At 28.7% G+C, this 25,023-nt stretch overlaps 1 protein-coding gene across 1 annotated transcript in view; it reads left to right on the top strand.

The window, feature by feature from the left end:
• LOC147072110 (zwei Ig domain protein zig-8-like) overlaps positions 1-24,564 on the top strand; it is a 57,951-nt gene extending 33,387 nt beyond the window's left edge. Inside the window, 5 exon segments of the mRNA XM_085946426.1 lie at positions 17,012-17,211; positions 18,521-18,731; positions 20,246-20,373; positions 22,687-22,855; positions 24,446-24,564. Coding sequence (XP_085802552.1) covers positions 17,012-17,211; positions 18,521-18,731; positions 20,246-20,373; positions 22,687-22,855; positions 24,446-24,564 — 827 coding nt within the window.
• Positions 24,565-25,023: the final 459 nt, after the last annotated feature.

Below are 25,023 nucleotides of genomic sequence, written 5' to 3'. Positions count from 1 at the left end.
ATATTCAGCAGTTATAAAATAAGTCATGTCTAACTTCAAGTGAGCTGTGATCTATTATGCAATATCAAAACTCGCAATATTCAATAACACTTATACATTGTAATTTTTCAAGTTAAATGAATGTATTAACTTATCTAATGACACTAAGGTGTTACAAATTTAACAATAAAATTTGTCTGTCACCAGTTTTTTTTTTTTAAATATTTTTAAGACATACTGCGTGATGATACCTAAGGAAAAACCATACCATAACTTAATGCGTGGAAATTCATATCTTGCCTATTTTTAATTTCTGTGGTAGATCTTGATTAATGCAATACAAATTAATCAAGTGATACGACGCCACGCTGACTTCCTTATCGTTAAGTTGAAAAAAATATCAATTATGCATAAGCTAGTTAGGGAAATAAAAATATGAATGGTTAATGCTTCCTTTTTAAAATATCATTGAAGTCATATTATACAACAACGTTTTGTAAACTCTTTTACATTTTCATAATTCAGTTGGTTCGATCGACCAAAATCCATCCGCGATAGAGCAGTCGGTCGCGATCGATGGATCGGACGTAATATTATCTGATTTAAATGAGTAGTATTCAAATAATATATATATATATATATAAATATATCAAAATATATTTTGTATTATATATAATTGTATTAGCTCAGAGCACCTGAAAGATGAAAATTTTACCCATGTGTGATAAATTAAATAAGATAGGTGTAATATAATAATTATATACGTGTCGCTACTGGTAATGTATTAACCTCAGTATGGTAACGGTTAATCAACCAAATGTCTCAAATCTATTAATTGATACTTTTTTTGAAAGCTTTTTTAATAAAACTACTTCACAATAATATATAATATATTTATTAAATACAAATATTGCAGGATTTTATGTCTCAAACAAAATAATTATAAGGTTAGAAAAATGATCAACCTCATGTATTTATTATGTTGATGAATTTATTTTATACGTAATAAGCTTGGATATTGTTGATGATTTTAGAAGTGGGTAAAATTTTAATGATTTCGTAAGTATAGTAAATGATTATTATTCCGAAATAATTCATTCCGACATGCCTGGGATTATTATCAAGTAGAGATATGAAAAACTAGATATTTTTTTATACGGTTTACAAAAACTGTTATAAACTATTAAGTGTCAAAGTTTTAATAAAAGTGGTCCAGTTAATAATTATCCATGTATTAAAACTTTGTTAGTTCATTGTGAGAAGTCAAAAGGGAGTCGAAAACTTTTCCCGCTAAACTTTCCATTCGACGAAACTCGGGTCGACTGTATTATTTCCACTGATCCCAAGTCTCGAATTGAAGCGTGGAAAGGCGGACGAAGATAATCTCTTCTACACAAAATCTCAACTCATTTAAATTGCAGAGTCCCGGGTTTCGCCCAACTTTACGGGACATTGACAATAAAACAACCGACGCATGCAGATTTGAAACATTTAGGAACGCGTGTGTCGACGCTTTAATCGCTAAATATTATGAATGGTAACCTACATAATAATATATTGTAGTTTCATTAAAATGTTATACGCTACTCTCTTCATTTTTATCGAGGGTGATATAATATAAAGTAACTTTTATGTAATGTTTATGAACGCAGACAATATTAATTTTACTGAATAAAACCGTAATACAACATTTATAAAAAATACATTAATATTATTATGATACCAGTTTAAAAAGGAAGTATTTTTTTGGATGATCAGTTATATTTTCCAATATACTCTTTTGTGCTACATTTGCCCGATTACACAATTTTTTCATAGTTACCATATTATATTATGAAAAATAGTTTTTGTCGGACTTAACCAAATAGTCATTGATTGCAAAGATGACATTTTGATGATTTCTACGTCATTTTTAAACTAATAATTATTATAATGTATAATCCATTTGAAATACTAAATTATATATAGTAATATCTGGACAACTAGTACATTATTTAAAAAATAGTAATAAAAAAACACATCAATTGTCAATCTATAAGAAAATAAAATATAAGCAAGAAGTATTCGTAATTTTTTCATAAACTTGTAGCTATCAATATATTAGTGATCAAATATCTATTTTTTAATGTATCAAATTATTCGACCGCAATAATAATTTTCCAGCGACTCATATAACGGTAAACAAGTTTACTGTTTAGCTGGATCAGCAGATTGATTGGCGATATGAAAAACGGTATCGCAATGGAAAATTAGTCGAATAATTCTTTCCCATAGTATCATATTATATTATGACTGTAATAATTAATAAAATTCACAGCTACTCGTCTTTAGACTGCTGAGTCGTTCAATATAATTATGTATGGGAGATAGTGTTTATGTTTTACTTTTGACTGTATAAATAACGAATAATGATTTATCAACATGTTACTCGAATCTAAGTACCCGGCTCGTAACTATCTCAGTAGATAATATTATGTACTGACATTGTATTTATACTATTGTACCAATCGTTAAGCTGCAAATAAAACTCGCTCCTGCATACATCTTCGACTTCTTCATCATCATCCTCAACTCCATAACCTACACATCGAATACCACAGTGGTGACACCAACAAACTTAATAATGTAAGCGAAATAGTAGTTGTCAACTAAAAACCAATTCAGATAATTAAATATAATTAATGGCGTCTTGTATCTGTATTTAATAGAATTTAATTAAATAAATGCATTATCATTATTAAAAAAAAATGTGTAGGTATCTAAAATTTAATTATAATAATGTATGTACGGTTTTTATTAAAAATATACGTAAAGGGAGGATTATATTTTTTTCAAACTGTGCTTATAAGTGAAATGTTACCATTTGCATATAATCATATAATTTTATTGTTATAAATATTATGTTGCTTATATTATAATAATATAGGTACTTAATATATATTATTTATTAAAATTATGAGTTATAATAATACGTTTTATCTGTAAATTGTAATATATTGAATGACTATGTAATAAATAGAAAATCATACATAATCAAAAAGTAAAAGCTATTGACTCTCACAAATGAACTACGATATTTAAACAGTTAATAACATTTAGATTTCATGATGGTGCCTATTTAAATAAATATCAGGTGGTGGTATATCTTCTCAATAAAAATTGTCACGCTCTTAACTCTTAGTATTTTCTACCTTGTTATAATGTCTCCAATTGTTACACCTTCATTGTATTATTCCAAAGACTGTTATCACTATGTAGGCAGAACACGTTCCTCGGGAGTTGAAATTGTAAGTTGTGCTCGTGTTGGCAATTAATCATATTAACAAGTTTTCACTTATCACCTTAGTCGTTAGCTCACCGACAAGGATCGTTATACCAAGACTTGAGATAACTAGATTCTACGAAGATACTATACGCAGATATTATACCTCGTAAGAGACTCGTCAAGTTTAATACTCACACTTTTTTTTGTTTTTGATCTCATAACAATAGATAATAATAAAATGATATGAAAAATAAAACACGAATGTCCCACATGGTTCATGTTTTTTTTATGGATCTTTTTATTGGTTCTATAATCCATTAGATCTTGCCATATTACAAGGAAGTTCATAAATAAATTTATTCACGAAAAATCGTCTCTATCTAAAAATATTCTCTCAATGTATTAGATTTATATTTTCGACAGTGACATATTATTGAACATAACAATATCTCACTTTGTCAAATGCGGGATTCAAACCCGGATATTCTGTTTCTCGTCAGTCCGGAATGGACATAGTGGCCCGGGCGCTCTTCTCGCGGGTACACACCTGCTAACATCAGGGCAGATTACAGATAATGCACACCGAATGAATTTTCCGTATCCCTAACTTAAAGTCGATATTTTCAGGAAACATAATGGATTTCGCTGTTGCAGTAGACGGGCTAAATAATCATTTTGCCTCGAAAACCATGCACGCCATGCGCATAAAGTATATTGTGACTTAATATTGGTGACGTGATTTTTTTAAGATACCTACCATATAAATCTCAAATAGTTCATGACATACTCGTTGGTCATTCGTTGAGTATGCGGGAGAAAATGATAAAAAGCTACGGCAGTTTGTAGGCATATAAGAAGTATTATAGATATCCACGGAGTGAATAATTGAGCGTAGTTATGCACAAAGCAGCCAAGCCACAATTTTGAAAAAAATGAGTTATTGTGATTTCCATAATCGCACACGTTTGTTTTACGTTCTGCACAAATCAGCCAAGCTGCTGTCATACAAACATCTCATATAAATGCGTTTTAAAGATTTTGCAAATCGCAGAATATGACATTTTCGATTTGCATAAAGCAACCAAGCTGCTGTCATACAAAAATGTCATACAAATGCGTTCTAAAAATATGCAATATTCGTTTTGCAAAAAGCAGCCAAATGATAATATTATGTACTTACGTAAATTTTTAAAATCGCGACTGTAAGGTGTGTTTTTCTACATTCAATTAATAAACATTATTTTCTCAATTACATTATATGTTTTTCATTTTATTATATATAATATAATATACAGATTTTTCATATAAAAAATAGTGCCAGGCAGCTAAATATTGATGTATGATTTACAAGTTTTTCGAATTATTTTCAGAATTTTGAAATTCCCATAATAATTTAGTAGCTTAGAAGGCTATTTTTAAAGAAAATAATCAAAAATAAAGACTTTTCTTACAAAAATAAGAGATGGCTGCATTCTGCAAAATGCACATTCTAGAAAAAATCATTTTACTCAAAACACCTGGACTGATAAAACACCAAAATTTCATAGATTATATGCTTTTATCTCTTCAAATATACAAAATCATAAATATATATAATATCTATCATTGAAAAAGTATACACAGTATACAGAGGCTTTGCTGATTTAAAGAAACACAATTTACATAAAAGTGCTTCTATCTCTGTTTGAGGTTTGTGTGGCTCGGCTGCTTTGTGCATAACTACGCTCAATTGTTAGTTAGGTATACTTACATTTCTTTTCTAAGTTTGTTTCGAATAGTAGTTATTAACCATTCGCTTAACACAGTGGGCATTTAAACACGTTATAAAATGCGATTTTAGCCACAGACAGAATTCAACAAAGTTTACTTTACCGTATGGGATTGTATAATAATACGATATAACGAAAGTTAATATGTACAAGAATATTTAATGAAATTGGTTGGCCTGTAAATTCTGGTAATTAATATCATAATAATAATATTATCTTCTCTAGACATCATTTGATTTAGAGATATATTAAAATACATTTGAGTGGGTTGGTTGTTAGGATATTATATACGCTTAACAGCTATTTAGAATCGAACTGGCAGAATGAAACTGAAATATTTACATAAACTTATGTTATGGCTGAAAATATAATAAACTAAATCGCCAAGATCTAAAAATGTTTCTTTTGCATTGATTTCATTCATTAAAGCTATAATATATTTTGTATTAGTTGCTAAATAAATTGAATGATGTGACAATTAACTTTAGACTTTATAAGATAGATTATATATTAAATATGGAATATTGTAAGTATAAAATTACAATAAAAGTATAATTGATAAGCGATTCTTAAAAAAATATTTCTATTAATTTGAAATAATTTACCAGTAGCACTTTCCAGCAACAAGTAAAAATAAGCATCAAATTCAACGTAACTATAGATAATTCAATAAATCATTCAATTACTCTGACATACAACAATTCTCCAAATAAGCTTTTAATGCGAGTACCGCAAAATTTGTATTATAAAACATTTAATAACGTTTATTTTAAGGCTTACGTAATATCCTAAAGTTATGTATAAAGCATTTTTCAAAGTGCCTTGTGCTTTCATATAAAGTACAATACATCAAATGAAGTAATCCGCTTTATCGCAATTTCATTTTGATTTACGATGCTAGTTAAAATTTGTTTTAACAACCGATAGGGATTACTTGCAAGAGTTCGATTTACCCTGGAGAGAGAAGCCTACTTATTCATAACTTAATTCATAATAGAAGAGTTACGGTCTGTATCTTCAATATTACACATGCGAAATATCGTATCGGCAGTAATTTTGAATAAAGGTAATAGTGGTTTAATAAATATATACAAATTTGATTTAATAATGATAAAATAATAAGTACAACTTTTGTCGGGATTAATTAGACATATCCCGTAAAACTATAATGTATCACATACTGGCAATGGAAGAATCTTCACAGAATAAATTAAAATCATTTGTTTTTGTCGACAGAAAAATGACAGCAATGTCGGTCAAAGTTAAACTCGTGTGTGACGGGTCAATGTTATTCTAACACAGAAAATTAATAGGGGTGTGCGATTGAACCCGATTATTTAGCAAATTCATATTTTCTTATTGCTTTAATCGATTTTTGAAATACGATGATTTAAAATGAATGAACCGATTCTAAAAAATCGTATTTTTAATGATTTTTTACGCACTGTAAACGACATGAACGATTATTATCTATCCTCATTTTTTTAGTATTGGTTTCATCATTAAAGAAAGCAAGTCGTAATTAAGATTTTATGATGAAATTATATGACATGATTTTCTTATCTGATTTAATGAATACGATAATTTTATAGAGTTCATAATATATACCTATTATTTCAATTTATATTTTTGTAAGAAAAGATATCTTTATTTTATAATTATCTTTTTTCTAGTCTGGTGCTCGAAAGCTTAGCTAGTGATAATGAATATACACAGATTATAATTGTACCCATTTATATAAATGTTTAGCATCGCTCTTAAAAAAGGTACCACTAAAGTAATACAGTAGATTTATTTTTATCTTCATATTGTATTTTGTATTTATAATTAATTTATATGACTGAATAACGAGATACGATAAGATAATCTAAAAAAACATACAGTAGGTAGCTAGGTACCTACTTAATTATTTAACCATAAAAATACATAATTTAAATTATTATTTGAAAGAGCTACGATGAATCTAGAAGAATGTTTTTATAAAAAAATATTATGTACTCGTTAGATTTACATTTTATAGCGGTAAAATATTATTTATATAATTAAATTCTTCAAATTCAAAATAAATATAATGTTTGAAATTTACTGTGATTATTATTGTATTGTTTCAAATGGTAGATTTCTTTTCTAACTCCTCATTTCTTACTGTTTTCTTTAAGTGTGTAATAGTCTACGAACTACAATAATATCTTCCTTTTATATTACATTTTCTTGGAATACCCAAGTATGCCAGATGTTACATTATAACGTCATACTTTTTTCTCGTGCAAACTTTCCCGTATGTCAGTCAGCGCCATGAGATATGAGACAGATTCTTAATATCAGTCACCGTTCTGATGTTGTACATTTCCCTATTATTTTCAAGGTATAAAGAGATAAAATGACAGTTTTATTACTACTGTAAATTCTGGAAGATCCTAGCAGATCGGGTGATACGTGAGTTATTATTATGTCATGAAAATAATTCGTGATTGTGTTTATACATAAAACCATATTTCAGATACGACCTTTACTGCTGGCAAAATATTCATTTATTATATTCATCGACCCATTATAATAAATTATTAGTTATATTTGTATTTTTTGAGGGTCGTGACATTTAATGACTGGAATAACTCCGTTCCTCACAATAATCTTCCGCTGTTCACTTCTGCATTATATATCTTTAATGCCTATTGGTAATAATAATAATAATTCTAAGGCAATCTTCACACGACTACTCACGCGAGTTAATATCTTTTATCGTCCTTTTTATGCTTTGAGTTTTAGGTTGAATAGCATTATCTAAAGTTGTCAGTACCCCTGTGAGAACTAGGAACAAAGTACCCACCTATGCGCATTTCGTATAATTTTGGAAGTATAGCCTGAATGTAGAGATCCGTGACAACACTCGTTCATGCATTGACCGTCCTTGGAATTCACATCATATTCCTCCAGCATATTTTAAAAGATCATAGCCAATTTTTCTCTGTGACCTTTTAGTGTTCATTTTTTTTATACTGTATAGGACATGTAGAAGACAAATGATCTTACAAGGTGAACCTATATTTAATTTAATATTTCCGACAAGGCCGATTATATTCAGGCGAGGGCACGAAGCTGGTAATTTAGATCGAAGTGTTAGTTGTTGCTTATTTTTAATTGAATACAATATGGCTAAATGGTTGTAGAAAATGATGATTGTTATAAAATGATAATACATTAATTAATTTGAACAACATACTTAATAAAAAATCTTTATTTGTTATTAAACGGTTACCGCGTTGCATTCGAAGATAATGAATAAGTAGCAACACCATTATAACTTCTTATTCAGTGCTCCGGCTTGACTATAGTCAGCCTTATACCCGAGCTTCTTACTTATATGAATGACTTAGACATCAATGGCAGATTCGGATATGTTAAAAAAGAGTATTATTCTGCTCTGATAGCAACCGCAAAGACAACCGCCAAAAGATCAATGAAACATAAGATATTGTCCATTTTGATCAACCAATCACAGAATCCCTCAGACTTTAAATTAATAGCTACCTATTCGAGTGTATTGATTACTTTGTGCACATCATTTCACTTATTACCAATGAATAATTAAAATTAAAAAAGGAAGATATATCGCCATATGTTTCAAAATTTGTAGAATCAAATAGGCAGGGCATGTTACATGAATGGAAGTATAATACTGCTGAGGGGCATTCTGGAACTTGCAGTAAGTTGCCGACTAGTAGGCCGACACTTCGATGGTCAGGTGGTATCAACAAGGATACTAAAGCGGCTGTTGTAGACACTTGGAGGATACTGGCATAGGAAAGGGGGAGAGGAAGATGTTTTTTGAGTAGTTTAGATTCTAGTATAGATTTAGTCTTTATCAACTGTCACGTATAAAAACTGGGAACTAAATAGATATAGTGTATATGATAATATAATAAAGAATACATAGGTGTCGACTAGCTAATAATATGAACTCTTGTCTCGGGTCGTGGCGATTCTAGAGGTCCACTCTCTCCTAGAATTGTTTACCCTCCGGTGAAATAAAATACCCGTGTGTGGATGATAATAAAGAACAGAAGTTAATCAATATCAGGTGGGCGCCAGTCCGCGGACCGCAGGTTGAAGAACACTAGTCTAGAATAGAAGCTGAGTTTTTAAACTACTGACGATGATAATTTATGTTATTGTTCTTCCAAATTCTGTTTATCGTAGGCATGATACATTTTTCCACCCCTATTCGCCAAGTAACTCCTAGGTCCATCGCTCGGTTATACATGAACCGATGAAGTTAAATTTGTAGACGATTTAAATGCATTCGGTGACAGGTTTGCTTGTGTTATTGCTATATAAAATGTGTCTCATAATTATTTAAAAAAAATAGTGGCAAAAATATTTATTTCACACATTGGAAATTATTATACGAAGTCTAAAAATAAATAAATTATATTAGCAAAAATAATTTGATACACCCTTATTTTTTTCATTTTATTTTTCTTTTCCATTAACGTAATGCTGGTATCTATTACGTTTTTAATGGTAAATACGGTTCTTGGAATTTCCATAAAACAAATTTTAAAAGAAAAATAAATCTGATTGATGACTTAGAAGTAAAAATTATTATTTTGTAGTTTTTGTGCTTTCGCCGTTCTATTTCTTCGTGATTTTTCGTAACATTTTATAATATTATGGATGATTGAATATAATATAGAATTTGGAAAGTCAGGTCATTTAAAATTGAATAATAATAATGCTATTATAACGAATAGTCAATATCTAAACAATAATTACAGAAATTAAGCAAATAAATTTGATTATCAGAATTCCAATTATGAAAAACTTTGCTAGAGAATGTTTCGAGATAATTGTAAAGTTGAAGACGCATACTATTTATTTATATATTTCTTTTTATACATAAATAAAAGAAACGGATGAAGCTCTAGCCATCGTTCCTTTGGTAAACTTTCCGATAGAAATGATAGTATACTCAATATCACAAACATATGAATAAAAATAGATTTGATCGTATATTAGAAGAAAATGAAGAATAAGAAATCGTTGCCAAAAAATAGTACCTAACATTCCAGAATATGTGATATTTGGTTTTATATGTAATTTACAAGTTTATTGCCAGTAATAAAATGCCTGCAATTTTCTAAATATTTTTTGAAATAAAAATAATTTTTATACCTATAATTTGATCTCCTTGAATAACATTATGTATACCTATGTATATTATAATATACCTAAAATAATTTTTTCGCCATTTTTTGGAAAAAAATATTTATACTTTGACGTAAGAGATTTAAGAGAGATAATATAGGTAACTTATATAAATAAACTTATTCTATTATAATTCTAGTTGTACTTATATATGGCGACGGTATCTCATTATTTTATCACTTATAAGTATAAAATTTATTCGCGTTAGGGTTATATTTGGAAATACTTTACAATGTAACAATGTACTGCATTAAGATTCTCAGATATACGTTGTATGTATTTTTAATATAATATTTGATATATTAATTTTGTTTTGATGCTTTATTTATTTCTTGTCCTGGTAATATACTATATACAATCATTTTCCATATTATATTATATCATAAAATACCTATGTTATTTTTTACTTTGTCATTGCATTATTTATTGTTACTTATAAGCGAAAGAGCGAAATATCTAACTCTATCAGAATTCGTTTAATTATTGATTTTACATTTGAAAAGATAATCGACTATATTATTATATGAATATAATTTCATTAATTTTTAAATATTCTTTATTTATTTTAGTGTGTTCTATTAATTAACCATGTAATTCAATGAACAATTATATATATCTAGTATTATTGTATTACTTTCCATTTATTTGTAGATACAATACAGTACAACTAACAAGGTAACCTTTGCCTTTTCGTATCAAATTTGAATTAATTCTCATTCAAACTTAAGACTTCCAAATTTTACGCTCATGAAACTTGGAACCCGTATCTATGCATGAGAACTAAACCAATAGGCCAGACACGAACGATAATGGCAAAAAGGGGCGGAAGTAGCCTCGGAAGGAAGCTCGCGGAAACAAATTGACTGCTGTCATAAATAAATGAGCATTATGGAGGTTTCTAGAAACTAACTTGTTGTAAGCTTATCTACCAAACCATATTTCAATTTCCGATAAGCAAAGTAAAATGTTAGACAAGTCCACAGCAGTACCGAGAGTCGCCAGCACGAAATTGGGCGGATGCTAAGACCAACAATATTCAGAGAAAACTCGTGGGATTTGCATTAAACTTTAGGCTTTTGTACACAATTGACTTCATGCCAGTGATGACAATATTGTCAGTTAACGATAAACCTATGAAGGTTGCCAACTTTCATTAGAGTGGGTTTATTGTTGCGTATATTTTAAAGTTTCATAATAATTATTATAAAATGACAAACTCGCCAATAACTCAGTAACTTTATTTTAATATAATATATCTTAATTAAATGTATATAGAACAAGGCGTATAATATTATTTTACAATAAATAAATATACGATTTACTTATAATTATATCCATTGATTTTAGTGAGCTGCAATAAAATAGTATGGAAATTAAATTACATTTCTAGCAAATCTTATAGCCGTTCCACACGAGACACTGGTGTGTTTCTCCGTCTAAACGCGCCCATTTATTTATGTGTAAATGCAGCATCTCGAGACACTGGTGGCTCGTGTGAAATGGCTCTTACTGCTACAAACATATAAATTAATGGCCTCACCAAACCACATCCACTCCGAACCATATCCGGTATTAATTTAGAGTATCACGAGACTCTACGTTTGGTGTGCAGCATTATTTTTTTTATGAATGGGAATATCTCAAGAGCAGTTACCGACGACTGAGGTCACCATGTAATTGAATGTGCTTTGACTGAATTACACGACTTTAAATTAAGAGTACCTTAGGATAACGGAGATCTTTCAGTATTGAATACAAAAATAATACGAATATATTATAATATTAAATAAAAAGTTTGAATATTAATAATATTTTCTCTTATTCTTCATAACGGATACTACTCTAATGTGAGTCAGTTATTTTAGCAATGGTAACCACATACTCTTTTTTTTATATACGTAATACGGTATTTTAAAATAATTCACCGATATTTTCATTTATTTTATATAAAATGTGTGTGCAGCAAGATCATTGGTTATTATAAATAAATACATACTCAGCATTATTATTATACTGACTATACAGAAAAGTTTTGAATCCCGTCTACGTGTAGGTACATATTATAATTTCCAAGTTGGACCAAAAACATTAATATCGTGTATGACTTTCGGCTTTATAAAGTTTGCTATAATTTAAATTACTATATTAAGTACACTATTTTAGATCAGATAATGAAAAATATCTAGTACATACTTACTGAATTCGATAATAATTTTTGCTCGATAATTCAATGTACCGCATATATTTATTACTTAATTAATAAAATGATAATATTAGTATATAAATATAACGTTAATCGTACCACGAGAACTCTGCATTCAAAGCAGTATCAGAAATTGGGCGTCAAAAATCCGATGAGAGTCGTTTGGATTAGTATCTGAGATTACAGAATCGTATTAAAATATTCAAAGAGGGAATGCAACCATTTTTTTTGGGTACACTAGAATCTAGATACTGCAAAAGTATTGAAAGAGTAATTAGATTTAATTCGCATACGTCATGTATAGACTGATAGGTCGAAGGATAAGAGCAACTCATAATATAATATTCAAGTCCCATATTATGTTTAACTCTTTTTTCTAGAATTTAGTCTAATAGATTTATGTATATTATATGAGATGTTAAGTATTTTTGAGAAATTTGGTAATGAACTAACAAACTGTTGCAATTGAAATGAAAGCCAATTATCTTTCCACACAAATGATACTATTATATAATTAGTATTAATATGCAAACTGAATCTATTCTATAGACAAGGTGGCTATCGACGGCGTGGTTTATCATATTTATGCATTGAGGTATTATTTATAATTGTTACAATACGTTATCCGCCTAAACTGTCAAAATAATAATTGTCTATCTCGCTGTAAAAGTTAACACAGCCAAGAGAGGGGTTGTTAAAATATAGTACTTTTTAACAGTTTATACTGTTATTTTATTGTAACAATTAACTACCTAAATATATAAATATGATAAATTATCGTCGATCGCCGCCGATAACCGCCTTGTGTATACCCACATTAATGACATGTAACAGCATGTGACAGTAACGATTGAAGGTTATACGCTGGTCATCACTCGGCCATCGATTACGATGCTCAGAGCCTCAATGTCTCTTTCATACTATCTTTCAAAGCAACTGGATACGGACGTTTTGAAAGACTACTCTAAATTTCGTCGAAATCTTTTATTTGACTAGCGACTAGGCTTTTACGGGTTATTGCCATAATATGTATAATTAAAAAAAAGAGATATAGACAACGAAGAAGAATAAAAATACCACATAGGCACTATACATACATAATGCCTTATATCAATATTGCTTGGTAAATACGATGTACGTGTTATTTATATTATATTGACTGTTTGAAGCTTTAAATCGATTGATCAAATATTGGAGTAGGTGCCTAGCTTTGATATTCAATATCGCAGTAATTCTACCCAAATGATGGAATAGCAAAATGTAATTAAATACATATTTGTAAAGTACACTCATTATGATATAATAATATTTATTATTCAATACATTTTCATCCAGAAAAATAATCAATAATGTTACTGTTGAAAGCTTTACAAACAGAAAGCGAATAAGATTAATACAGTAGCCTTATAATCAATATTATGGTAGTCAATCTTACAACTGTAAATTTATTTGTATTAAGTTTTGAGGTATTTTGTAAATAATGAAAATAAATTTTCATTTTAATTATAAATAATAAAAAGTTAGCAGAAATCTTATTTATAAGCCATAGAGTTATTGATTTGAATCCTTTGACTCGAAAAACTCATAATTATTTTATTTAACGCGTACTTGTATCAAAAGTATGCGCCAAATTGAAAACATAACAATCAATATATACAAAAATATTTTAACATATTTTGCTTCAACTTGGCGTGGAATTGACAATTGAGTCACGTATGTCCTAGAGCAGTGCTTCGCAACCTTTTCTTATCCACGGCACACTGGAGATCTTCGCAGAATTCCGCGGCAAACCACACGTAAAACAATTTATACACCAAAACATTGACCCCACATACTCTAAAATAGCGTTTTTTAAATGGTGTTTGAGGTAAAATTAATGGTATTGATTGTATGTTTGGCAGTTTTTTGTTTATATTAATACATCAACTTGAATTATGGTTAATTGTCGGGTTACAAATACTTATTTGTCGACTATTAACATAATAATAATAAATTGCATCCTACGATCGCATGTTTTAAAATATTAATATCAGCGAGTAAAATAGCGATTTGCTTTCGGCCAAGCACCAAAATTACATTAATATATATTTTTTTATTTGATAAATAATTATATATACAAACAACCATAACACACGACGAAGAACTAAATGTACATATTATTTCCATTTATTTGTATTAGTATCACTATAATAACTAATTATTGTGATAACTGAGCTTGTTGCAATGAACATGAAAGTTTTATATATTTTGACTTGATATTTGAAAGAGAAACCCGAAGTTATTGGTCAAGATCCTTCAAGCAGGGTCTCGACGTGAGGGTGAATTTAGGTGGACGTTGTTTTCTTAGTTTTTAAGATAGGGTCTATCAATAGTTCCTCTGTGTGCTTCCATCTACTTTTATTTTTGTTATTTTATTTTATTTTATTTCTTATTTTATTACTTGTTGTATTATTAACCCACATATCTTTGTATTTTTATTTAAAAAATTGTTAACACTTATTTTATTTCAAATAATTCCAATATTGCAAAAACATGTTAAATATAATATTTTCATTGGATTTAGACAAAAATTTAATAACAATATTAAAAACATCCGGAGCAGTGGAGCACTACCCATTGCACCACTGCTCCGTGCTAATGCTCCAAGCTCCGCTAATGAAAATTTATTAAACTAAAGTTTTTCACTACCTACATAAACATATTAATATAATATTAACCTGCTGTGTAAATGTAGTTTATAATATAATTAATAAGTTGTAGAACTCTTATTGTTTTATTAAGAAGTTGTCACAATATCTAACATTGGTAGTCTCTGTTGCAAAGCAATAACTAACAAACGGTCGGCAAATATCGAAGTTGGAAGTGGTGGAAAACTTTGTGATACGATCCCTGGAAAGCCTCTCCAGAGGCCAAGTTCTGAACCGAGATAAATGAATAGTTTAATATTTCTTATTGCTTAGTAATTATACTACACTGATACTTTGCACACCTACTTAGTAAAGTTTTAAATTACGTACCCGTGAAATTGTATTTATTCGGTTAAATGGGTTTTCAAATATGACGATTTTCGATTGTCTCTTGTAAAACTTTCTAACCTATCTTCATTAGGAATCGTTACTAATACCTACCTTGTTTCATGAGATAGTTTTCTGATTCATTTTAATATTGTTGTTTCTTTCTTCTCCGTTGTCAGATGGACATTTTTTTATTTTTATATGAACGTATCACGTAGCAATTAGGCTGTCTAAGCTACATGTCGCTACCTGACGGCAACTGTGGATCTAAAATACTACTAATTTAGAGATAATAATTGAACGTAAATGTTTGTGTCATTCTAATGAAAAGTAACTATATGTTTATTTTGGTTTTTCTGCGGTTTATATTAGATAAATATTTACAAGATAAAAATAACTTTTTATATACAACGTTTTTAAATTCTGTTGAACCATATAAACTTGACTTGACTAGCTTAAACGATCAAAAAAAATTGTACTTGACATGTCATATTGATTTCCACAGTAACGCACGTATATATTAATAATTTTGTTGCTAGGACCCCAGCCAACCAATAATGGTGTCGAAATAACTTTTCATAGAAAACAGAATTAACTGAAAATGAATTCAAATCTACTTAAAGATGGCTAAAAGTATTTTAAAAAATGGATTGGTATCGTGTTCTGATATATTCTAAAAGTTTAAAATATCTAGCTAGTCGGAAAGTTAGTTAAAAATCGATTGCAAGATTTGTACCGGACAAAGAACCACCGGACAAATAAGAATACGAGCTAAGAAAAACGTTGTAATAAAATGGTAGGATTTTTGGTATAACATTATTTACAGTGGGTTATCTCAGTAATCTGACTACTACTTTAAAATAACAGGACAATTTTAATAAATGCAACAGTGGCATTTTTTTAAGTGGGTAAAACATTTTTTTTAATTCAGTGATTCATTATCAAGTAGGCAAATCAATCTATCTCAAAATCGACTTTTTTCACTTTATCTCACTGTTGCTTTCAGATAGCGATATCTAAAATTAAGTAATATATCGTGAATTGGCGGCTCTCGTGATGCAGTGCGTTAGGTGCTGGCCTTCGATCCGGGAGCTCAGGGTTCAATCCCGGTGAGGACACAAAATATTTATGTAATTTTTTTAATGCCTGGATGTTTGTGATTGTTCAAAATTACTAACAACCACCTTGCACTGAAAAACAAGGACAAGGCTATTAATAACAAATAAAAATATACATCATGAACTAGTTTTTGTGGAAAATAATATAATGGGTATTTTTTTAATTTCTTTCCTGGGCTTACTTATAATAACAATATTTGTGTATATGTGTGGTATCAATTATGTAATAATTATTTTAACAAAATCACTGTTGTTTTCCAAGAAAATGCTTTGCTAATAAACAAAAATGATAATTATTAGCCTAAATAGGATTTTTTTAAGTTCTTTCTACTAATCTAAAAAAGCTATCTATTTACTAAAAACGTATTATCAAATAAAGTGACGCCTAATTCATCATCATATCTGTATTAAATAAATCAGCACCTAAGTGATCTGAAATGTTTCTTTTATTGCAGGGAGTATTTCAGTACAAGCCGGAGTGTACAGCAAGGGGTCAGGGGGGTACAATTCTTTGCTGGGCGGTTCCGCCTACTCGAGTCAGCCCCCGCCTACTCACAACCACCCTTACTTCGACGCCGTTCCGAGAAATGTCACTGCACTTGTCGGCAAGTCGGCGTATCTTACCTGCAAAGTGCGGAACTTGGGGAACAAAAGCGTAAGCGCTAATTATTGTACACAATAATAATTGTAATTCTCACTCGGAAAAATTCAATCTTTCGTTGAAATATTCAGTAAAATTTTTTCAAATACCTATTTCAAGAAAGTCCTTCATAACAATACACTATTTTTTTAAAAATAATAAATGTATCATCATTAATACTTTGGACGCTGAAGACGCACATGCGCGTAATGACCAGGCGGCCGATCGATGTAATTAACGTGAATTTTAAAGGTGCTAATTAAAAAATCATTATATAGTCAGCAGCGAATGAGTTAATAAGTTAAAGTCTTGTAATTGTGAATTCATGTGCTGCTTAGGGGCATTTAACGAACTACGTTTAATACAATTTGCTGATTATTTATATTTAAAGTTTTTTTTCATTAATCAATACGTGGGTATCTTAAGTAATTGTAATTTAATTTTAAAAACTGATAAAAATTCACGTTTGTTCAAAGCTTTAATTGTATTATTAACTAACACTAAAGTAGCACCGCACTTTATCTTAACAGATAATATTTGATGATGTTTTCACTCATGAGTTTCAAAATAATATATACTCGTAATATTTTATATGTCAGTATAAACTTGAAGATAGATTTTATTGGTGTAAGTGCAATTGTTTGGTAGATATTCTATATAACTCTTATCTCTAGTATATATGATGTTTTAAGTATAAAAAATGTTCTATAATAATATATCAGAAGCGAAGGGTGAAGGGAGGCATACATTTAGCACAGTATACTTTGTCAATCATACTCATTTGTTTTAATAAAATTAGACATACAAATTGAAGATTCCTTTTAAAAATCAATTAACCCCTGCCTTACCAAACCATCAAAGATAAAAATATTTTTCTATCTATGAAATATCATAAGTTATAATATAACTTATTTTAATCTAAAATCTATTATGGGTTGCTTAAATTGAATTTTGAAAACTAACCAAAACCATCGAAAATTTGTATTCGTAGTTGAATGACAACAAATAATATGTATGTGTGATAAAATTTAGTATGGACTATTTATGTTGAATCTTCATAGCCTACCTCCACCCTGTGGTATGGTGTTATATAAAATAATGGAACCCATTAATTTTATCATACATATAAACATACAAAAAAAATATTCAATTACAATATTCTTCAACGTTTTCCTTAAATATAGTTATTGATTAACAACTAAATACAATATATTTCCCGAATACTTACCTAAATATAGATATTTACTGTAACTTTGAAGATACTTTTAATGCATTATTTACTTAAGCACTTACTTTTTTTAACAGTTTATTTTCCAAACGTCAGGTTTCCTGGATCAGACACCGCGATCTCCACATCTTAACGGTAGGTAGTTACACGTACACTTCAGACCAGCGGTTTCAGGCCTCCCACCACAAGGAGGCGAGTGAGTGGACCCTTCAAATAAAATGGGCACAACAGCGAGACGCTGGAATGTACGAGTGCCAGGTGTCTACGCAGCCCGTCAGGAGTTATTTTATAAATCTTAATGTAGTCGGTGAGATATAATTTTTATTTTTACCATTTTAAGGACTTATCAAATACCTACCTATAACAGTCTCAATTTTTTTAGATTTAATTAAGAATTTTATATTTTTTATATTGCGAGTTTTATAAGCTCTAGGTACTGAAATAGACTATTAACTTAACGAGGGATATTTAAAATGTTAATTATTTATTTATAAAACATGCTTCAATGAAATTTTTGATAGTATATTTGATAGTGATCCACAATGTGTATAGATAATTCTTATTAAAATCATATTTTAATAAATTATCTTTTTAAATCAACAAATATGACACAAGATTTAAGAATGTAACATTCTATATATTAAAAAGACCTACTTTTAAAACCTCTCATGCATATATACCCACCAGAAAAAATATATTTTTAAAAATGATTTTTTTTCTGGTTCGGTACATGTTCAAACACGCGCGTTAACATGATCTTACTCCCTACTTCATTTATCGTTTGTCAATTTCTGGCTACGACCGTATGTTGTAGCTTAACTACTGGGAAATGCCAATAGAAATGGCATATTTCAAAAAAATACTACCTTATTCTTAGGTCAATAATTATTATAAAACAATCATTATTCGTAAGATGTTGTAACATTTGAATGGTCAAAGATATAGTTTATAATCAGTATTTTTAGAACTATCTTCAAATGTGTTAATAGTGCTAATTTTTTAAAATAATAAAATGCCTAATTTTTGTCAAATTTGGGATCACAGATATTATAAATATAATTTTTTATCGTAAATATTTCACTTTATAATGTTAACATTGATTTTACTAATGGTTTTGTAAATTCGTTTAAAAAATAATAAATCTAAAAAATCTTAACACCACTGCACATGGATGTACTGGAATATGACTATTCTAAAACATTAGATTGAGAGGTTTAAAAGAATACTATTTTATGTATTAAAAATACTTTATGTAGTCATCAAATGTTTAAAATAAATATGAGGGATAATAAGGCTTCAAAATTATGTTAATAGATTATCTACAACGTTTAAGGAATGTCTAGGCTTATTCTCTGAGAATACCTTAAAATCTCCATTTTAACCTACGTGGCGCACGTAGGCCGTTAAACATAAAATAATTCTAGAAGTCGTAGAGATAAATAAATGCACGAATTGCCATGATGATTTTTTTCTTAGAATGTGTTGGCATGTTTGCCAAACAAATCCATTTATTCACGTCATACTAATAATAATATATTAATATGGCAGTAAGTGCATTCCCAACATATTATTCTCATCTTTATATTAGAGCCGAAAAATGAATAATAAAACGCGTTTGAGGAGAAAAATAATAAATATTATAGAGGAATATAATTTTATTATTAAAAAAAACTAAATATTTTCATGCAAAGTTATTACTGTAGATTAATATAGTGTATTATTTTTGTTTTCTAGTGCATATTCCGCAATAATCCAAAATATTTTCATTAAAAATTCCTTGCAGTAGCAATAATAATATGTTGTAAATGTTTTTTCTGTTAGTTCCAACTGCAACAATTCTGGGAGGACCTGATCTTCATGTTGACATGGGCAGTACAATAAACCTTACGTGCAGCATCCGATTCAGTCCAGAGCCACCAGCATATATTTTTTGGTATCACCAAGATGAGGTTAATTAAATTATTAAAATTAAATTAATATTTCGTATATCAAGTAGAGATATTTGAAACTTTTGTATTTTTAATGTATTTCATATTTAGTTTTATGTTTGATGTTTTTAGGTGGGTAATGAGAAGATCATATTTATTATGGGTCTCATGGATGGAGGGTATTCGAGTATTTTTTTTTGTTCTTTACGAGAAATAAATATTAGCCATTTGTCTAATGGGTTCAATAATATACATTGAAAAACAACATGTGGATTTTCCAAACCTGGACTTCGAGCTCAGAACTAGGGGAATATTGGCCGGACGCGTAACCGTTCAACCATCGTGGATGAATTAAAACAACATAATATATATATATATATTGTATAAATATATATACATAAGAACTTATTGTATAAAATTTAAAATAATGCGCGTGTATTACAAAATCAGTTAGCAACATAACTCAAATTCATAATATATTATTGAGATTTTTTAATATGTTTGGATTTTACTTACGTACCTACTTTTGCTGACAAGTGCTATTTCACTAATTATCAAATGCAGTTATCTGCACTATGAAAACTAGGTTAAATTTAAAAAAAGTTACAAAGATGGTGAACATCAATAATTATTGATATATTATTTAATAATTAATAATAATACGTATAAGTGTCTCAAATAATTAGTGTGTGGTGTATGTCATTATATTTATTTATTCTATTTTTTTTAGTAATAATTTAAGAATGTAAGTAACTGAGCATTTAGTCAGTAATCTAAGTCATTTCATTTCAATTTTTAATAAGCTATGTAATATTAATAGACACTATAGAATTATAAACATTAATATTTATAGGCATGTTGCATGAAATTGTATTTATTTTTTGTGTTTAGTACTTATTATGAATTTTTTGTGAACCATTAATATCTTTGATTCCTGGAAGTTCAACATAAGAAAAATACTGAACAATAAAAGAGAAATACTGAATTATTATTACTGATGCCTTTCAAGAATACAATTTAAATTAAATTAGGGCAAAGTGTAACTTTGTCACTGAAATAAGCGCCTTAAATAAAATACTTTTCCATTCGTATTTATCGACGTTCAAACTTTTACAATACAAGAGTTTCTTGGAATATCGTTTTCCCCATCTTGCCTGTCAGTAACAGAATTTTAAATTCACCTTGAGCGAAGCAATTTTTAAACTTTATTTGTTTAATTAGATTTAAACAAAGTTTTTTTTAGATTTTTGAAACCTATATTTTTTTACATAAGGATCAATCCAAACTACCACTATGACTAAAGCTTTTATATGTATTAAATTTGTAACAGATACTTCATTTCAAATACTAAACTATGAATTTATTATTTCATAAATTAATACTTAGATACTTACCATATCTATATGGAATCTAACCAACAAATATTTATATGTCAGGAGATCCCATTTTCTATGAATATTGAAATAAGACCGAAGCGTTAGCTAACTTTTATAAGGCTTTACTGTAATTTAAAAACCAGGAATAAAAAAATATTAAATAGGCTAAATATAAATGTGGAAGGAAAATACAGTGAAAGTAGTACATTTCGAGCTCAAAATTTCCAAACACGGTGATTTAACAATATTTAGATATTTCAAGATTAAGTGTTAATTTGACGGATATAAGTGTAAAAGTAATATCTACTATTATCTCGTTTATTTAATAATGATAATTTAAATAATGAACTGCAATTTTCAAACAATATAATAATATGTATATAAAGGTACCTATACCTAATATAATATTATTTACACTACTACCCTCTACTAACTCTATTGCCTCCAATATATACAGAAATAACCTAGAATTTGACGATTTTCATTTAGAATAAAAACCCATATATCTTAGCATATTATATTGGAAGTAAAATTATCAATATTTAGTATCAGTATCGTATCATAAGAAAGTATTGACAATGCTGTTTTGGGAGAGAAATATCTATATTTTCGTTTATTGGTGTCAAATTGTTTCTGTCTAAGATATCTACAACAAGAAACTACAAAAAGCATCAGCATTGAAATATTTTGTCCAAAACAACTTTTTTAATAATTTGTGGGTAACTTTTCGTAACGTACCAAGTACAAATAACTTTTCGTAACGTACCAAGACCAGTATCATATCTAATGAAAGTTATCAAAGTATTGAAAAAAGTATATTCTATAGACATCCTTACCACTTTGTATAAAATATAATATGGTCCAAGAGTTATGTGTGGATTTTTTGTAGAACAAAAATCTTATTTTATAAGATTTCAGGAATTCAAAATGCTTCAATGGTATTATGTATTTATAACAGGTAATAAGTTACGACTCAACCAGAGGCGGTGTTTCAGTAGTTACCGAAAAGGGAGAGGTCACTACATCCCGACTATTAGTACAACACGCCGACTTACCTGATTCGGGGAAGTATTCCTGCAGCCCTTCAAATGCTGACGTAGCCAGTGTTAGAGTTCACGTCTTGAATGGTAAGAAAAATAGTAATATTTATATTTGAAAACGCAAGGAAAATATTTAATAAATTGAAACCCAATATTATTTTGGAAAGCAATTTCTTATAGTAAGAATAATTTATAACTAATCAAATACCTTAAAATATGTCTAAGACCATCCTGTCAGGCAATGAGTACTACTTATACAATTTTCACTAACTGTTAGACCTAAGTATTTAAAATTAAAACAGCGATTATTTAAATAATAAGTACTCTTATTTCGCTTGTATTAAAAGTAACTTAAAAATTTTATAGACAAGCTTAGTAATTGTCTGTCAATCTGTCAATACAGTATATTATGTAGGTGCTCACGTTTTGGCGTACTTGATTGATACTCGTATTTAGACAGTTATTTTTTTAAGATTAATTAGTCGGATCTATAATATTTAAATTACAGTTAAAAAATAGAAGGCAATACAAAATTATCAATGCCTCGATACAATATTACCATTCTACTCTGTAATTGTGTCACTATATTTCCAAATCAGCCAAATCCACCTTTAGATATTTTTTACTTTTTTGTGAATTGCTGAAGAATTGCTTTCTAACATTTCTGTATTATCAAAATGTGGAATTTATTAATTTTAAATATTCTATACTCGAAATAATATAAACTTTTATCCTTGTAACTGTATATTTGAGAAAACAAAAAGCTGTTTTTCTCCTATTCATCTATTATGGACTTGGCTGATTTTGAAATCTAGCGACACAATTACCTTAGTTGATTTACATTTTCAAAACTTTATACGTTGTACATTAATTATATCAGATATCTGGGCAGACACATAAATTAATTCAATTTATTTACACCATTACATACTATAAAACAGTATATTATATCTATTCTAAATATATTTAGTACGGCATAAGCCAGGGAAAATCGGAAAATTATCTGAATGGGTAAACATGAAAATTTTCGGGGAAAATAAGACTCAAAAATACAAAAAAATAGTATTTCATGTACCAAATGATCGCTTTGACTTTATAATTAAACATTTTATTAAGGTAGAGATGCCATGGAACAAAGAAAAACGGCTGGACTCTCAAATATATTTAAATTCCGTATAAAAAAAACTCGTCTAATAATGTAAAAAATGCAATAACAATAATAATTGTAAAAGTGGTGTTTTAATCAAAATGCTTCAGTTTCATTAATGTTGTATAATTACATTATATTATTTTCTATTCTTATTGCAGCATGTTTGGCTTTTAAAAAAATTTATTGATTATTGAACTTGAGAAATGTTCATTCAATTTACTTAAATTTTAAAACCTCCTGTAATCATGAAAGTAATATTATTATTAATAATAAATACGATTTTAACATTCTTAACTTTTATGTATAAAAAATATAATAAAATTGATTCTACATTATAAGGGCAATTATCTTGTTTTTTTATTATACTCTGAAGTCTGGAGGACGGATGGAGTAACATTATTTAAAGCAAATACATTTAGGCTGATACCTAATAAAGTTCCTCAACCCTGCGTTATGACCGCTAGAAAATTAATAGACTGTTATTATTACATAAATGTGCTCAGATATTATGATTGATGGTTTGATAGGCGAACGTCCAGCTGCCATGCAGACGGGATCTGCAGGCTTATCAAGCAGCGCACAGCATATCTTGCCTCTGCTCCTCTTTCCAATTCTTCATGAGAGGCTTAGATGACTAGACAGGTGACACAACCTCTAAGGAGCCTGAATTTGATTTATATGCGAATAGCAAAGACTTTGGTTCTCGCATGTCACCTAAAATATAAAGTGATTTAAATAAGTGAATAATATCATATAATCTTGCCATCAAGAGTGTATTTAATTAGTATAAGGATTATATTATTATATATAAGGTTTCTTGTATATCTTTATTTTTGCAAAACAAAATACATACATATGCAATTTTATTATTTGTTTGTCAGCTATTATCGTTTATTATGAAATATTACTATTATCTACAAAATGAATAATAAAAAAAACAAATATTAGGTGTATGTATAATTTCATAAATTATTTATTAATTTCGATTTAAAACACAAAAGTCGATAGCCAAACATTAATGTAATTTGACAAGCACTTTGAATATGTAAAAACTGCTTGTTAATTTCGTATATAGGGTACCCGTGGCTTAATTTGCAAAGCACAT

This window comes from Rhyacophila brunnea, unplaced genomic scaffold (assembly GCF_057557595.1).
Source record: "Rhyacophila brunnea isolate RB1 unplaced genomic scaffold, BYU_Rbru_1.0 scaffold_2, whole genome shotgun sequence".
Taxonomy (NCBI): Eukaryota; Metazoa; Arthropoda; class Insecta; order Trichoptera; family Rhyacophilidae; genus Rhyacophila; species Rhyacophila brunnea.
Note: the sequence above shows the minus strand (reverse complement) of the source record. Positions and strands in the feature narration are given on the sequence as shown.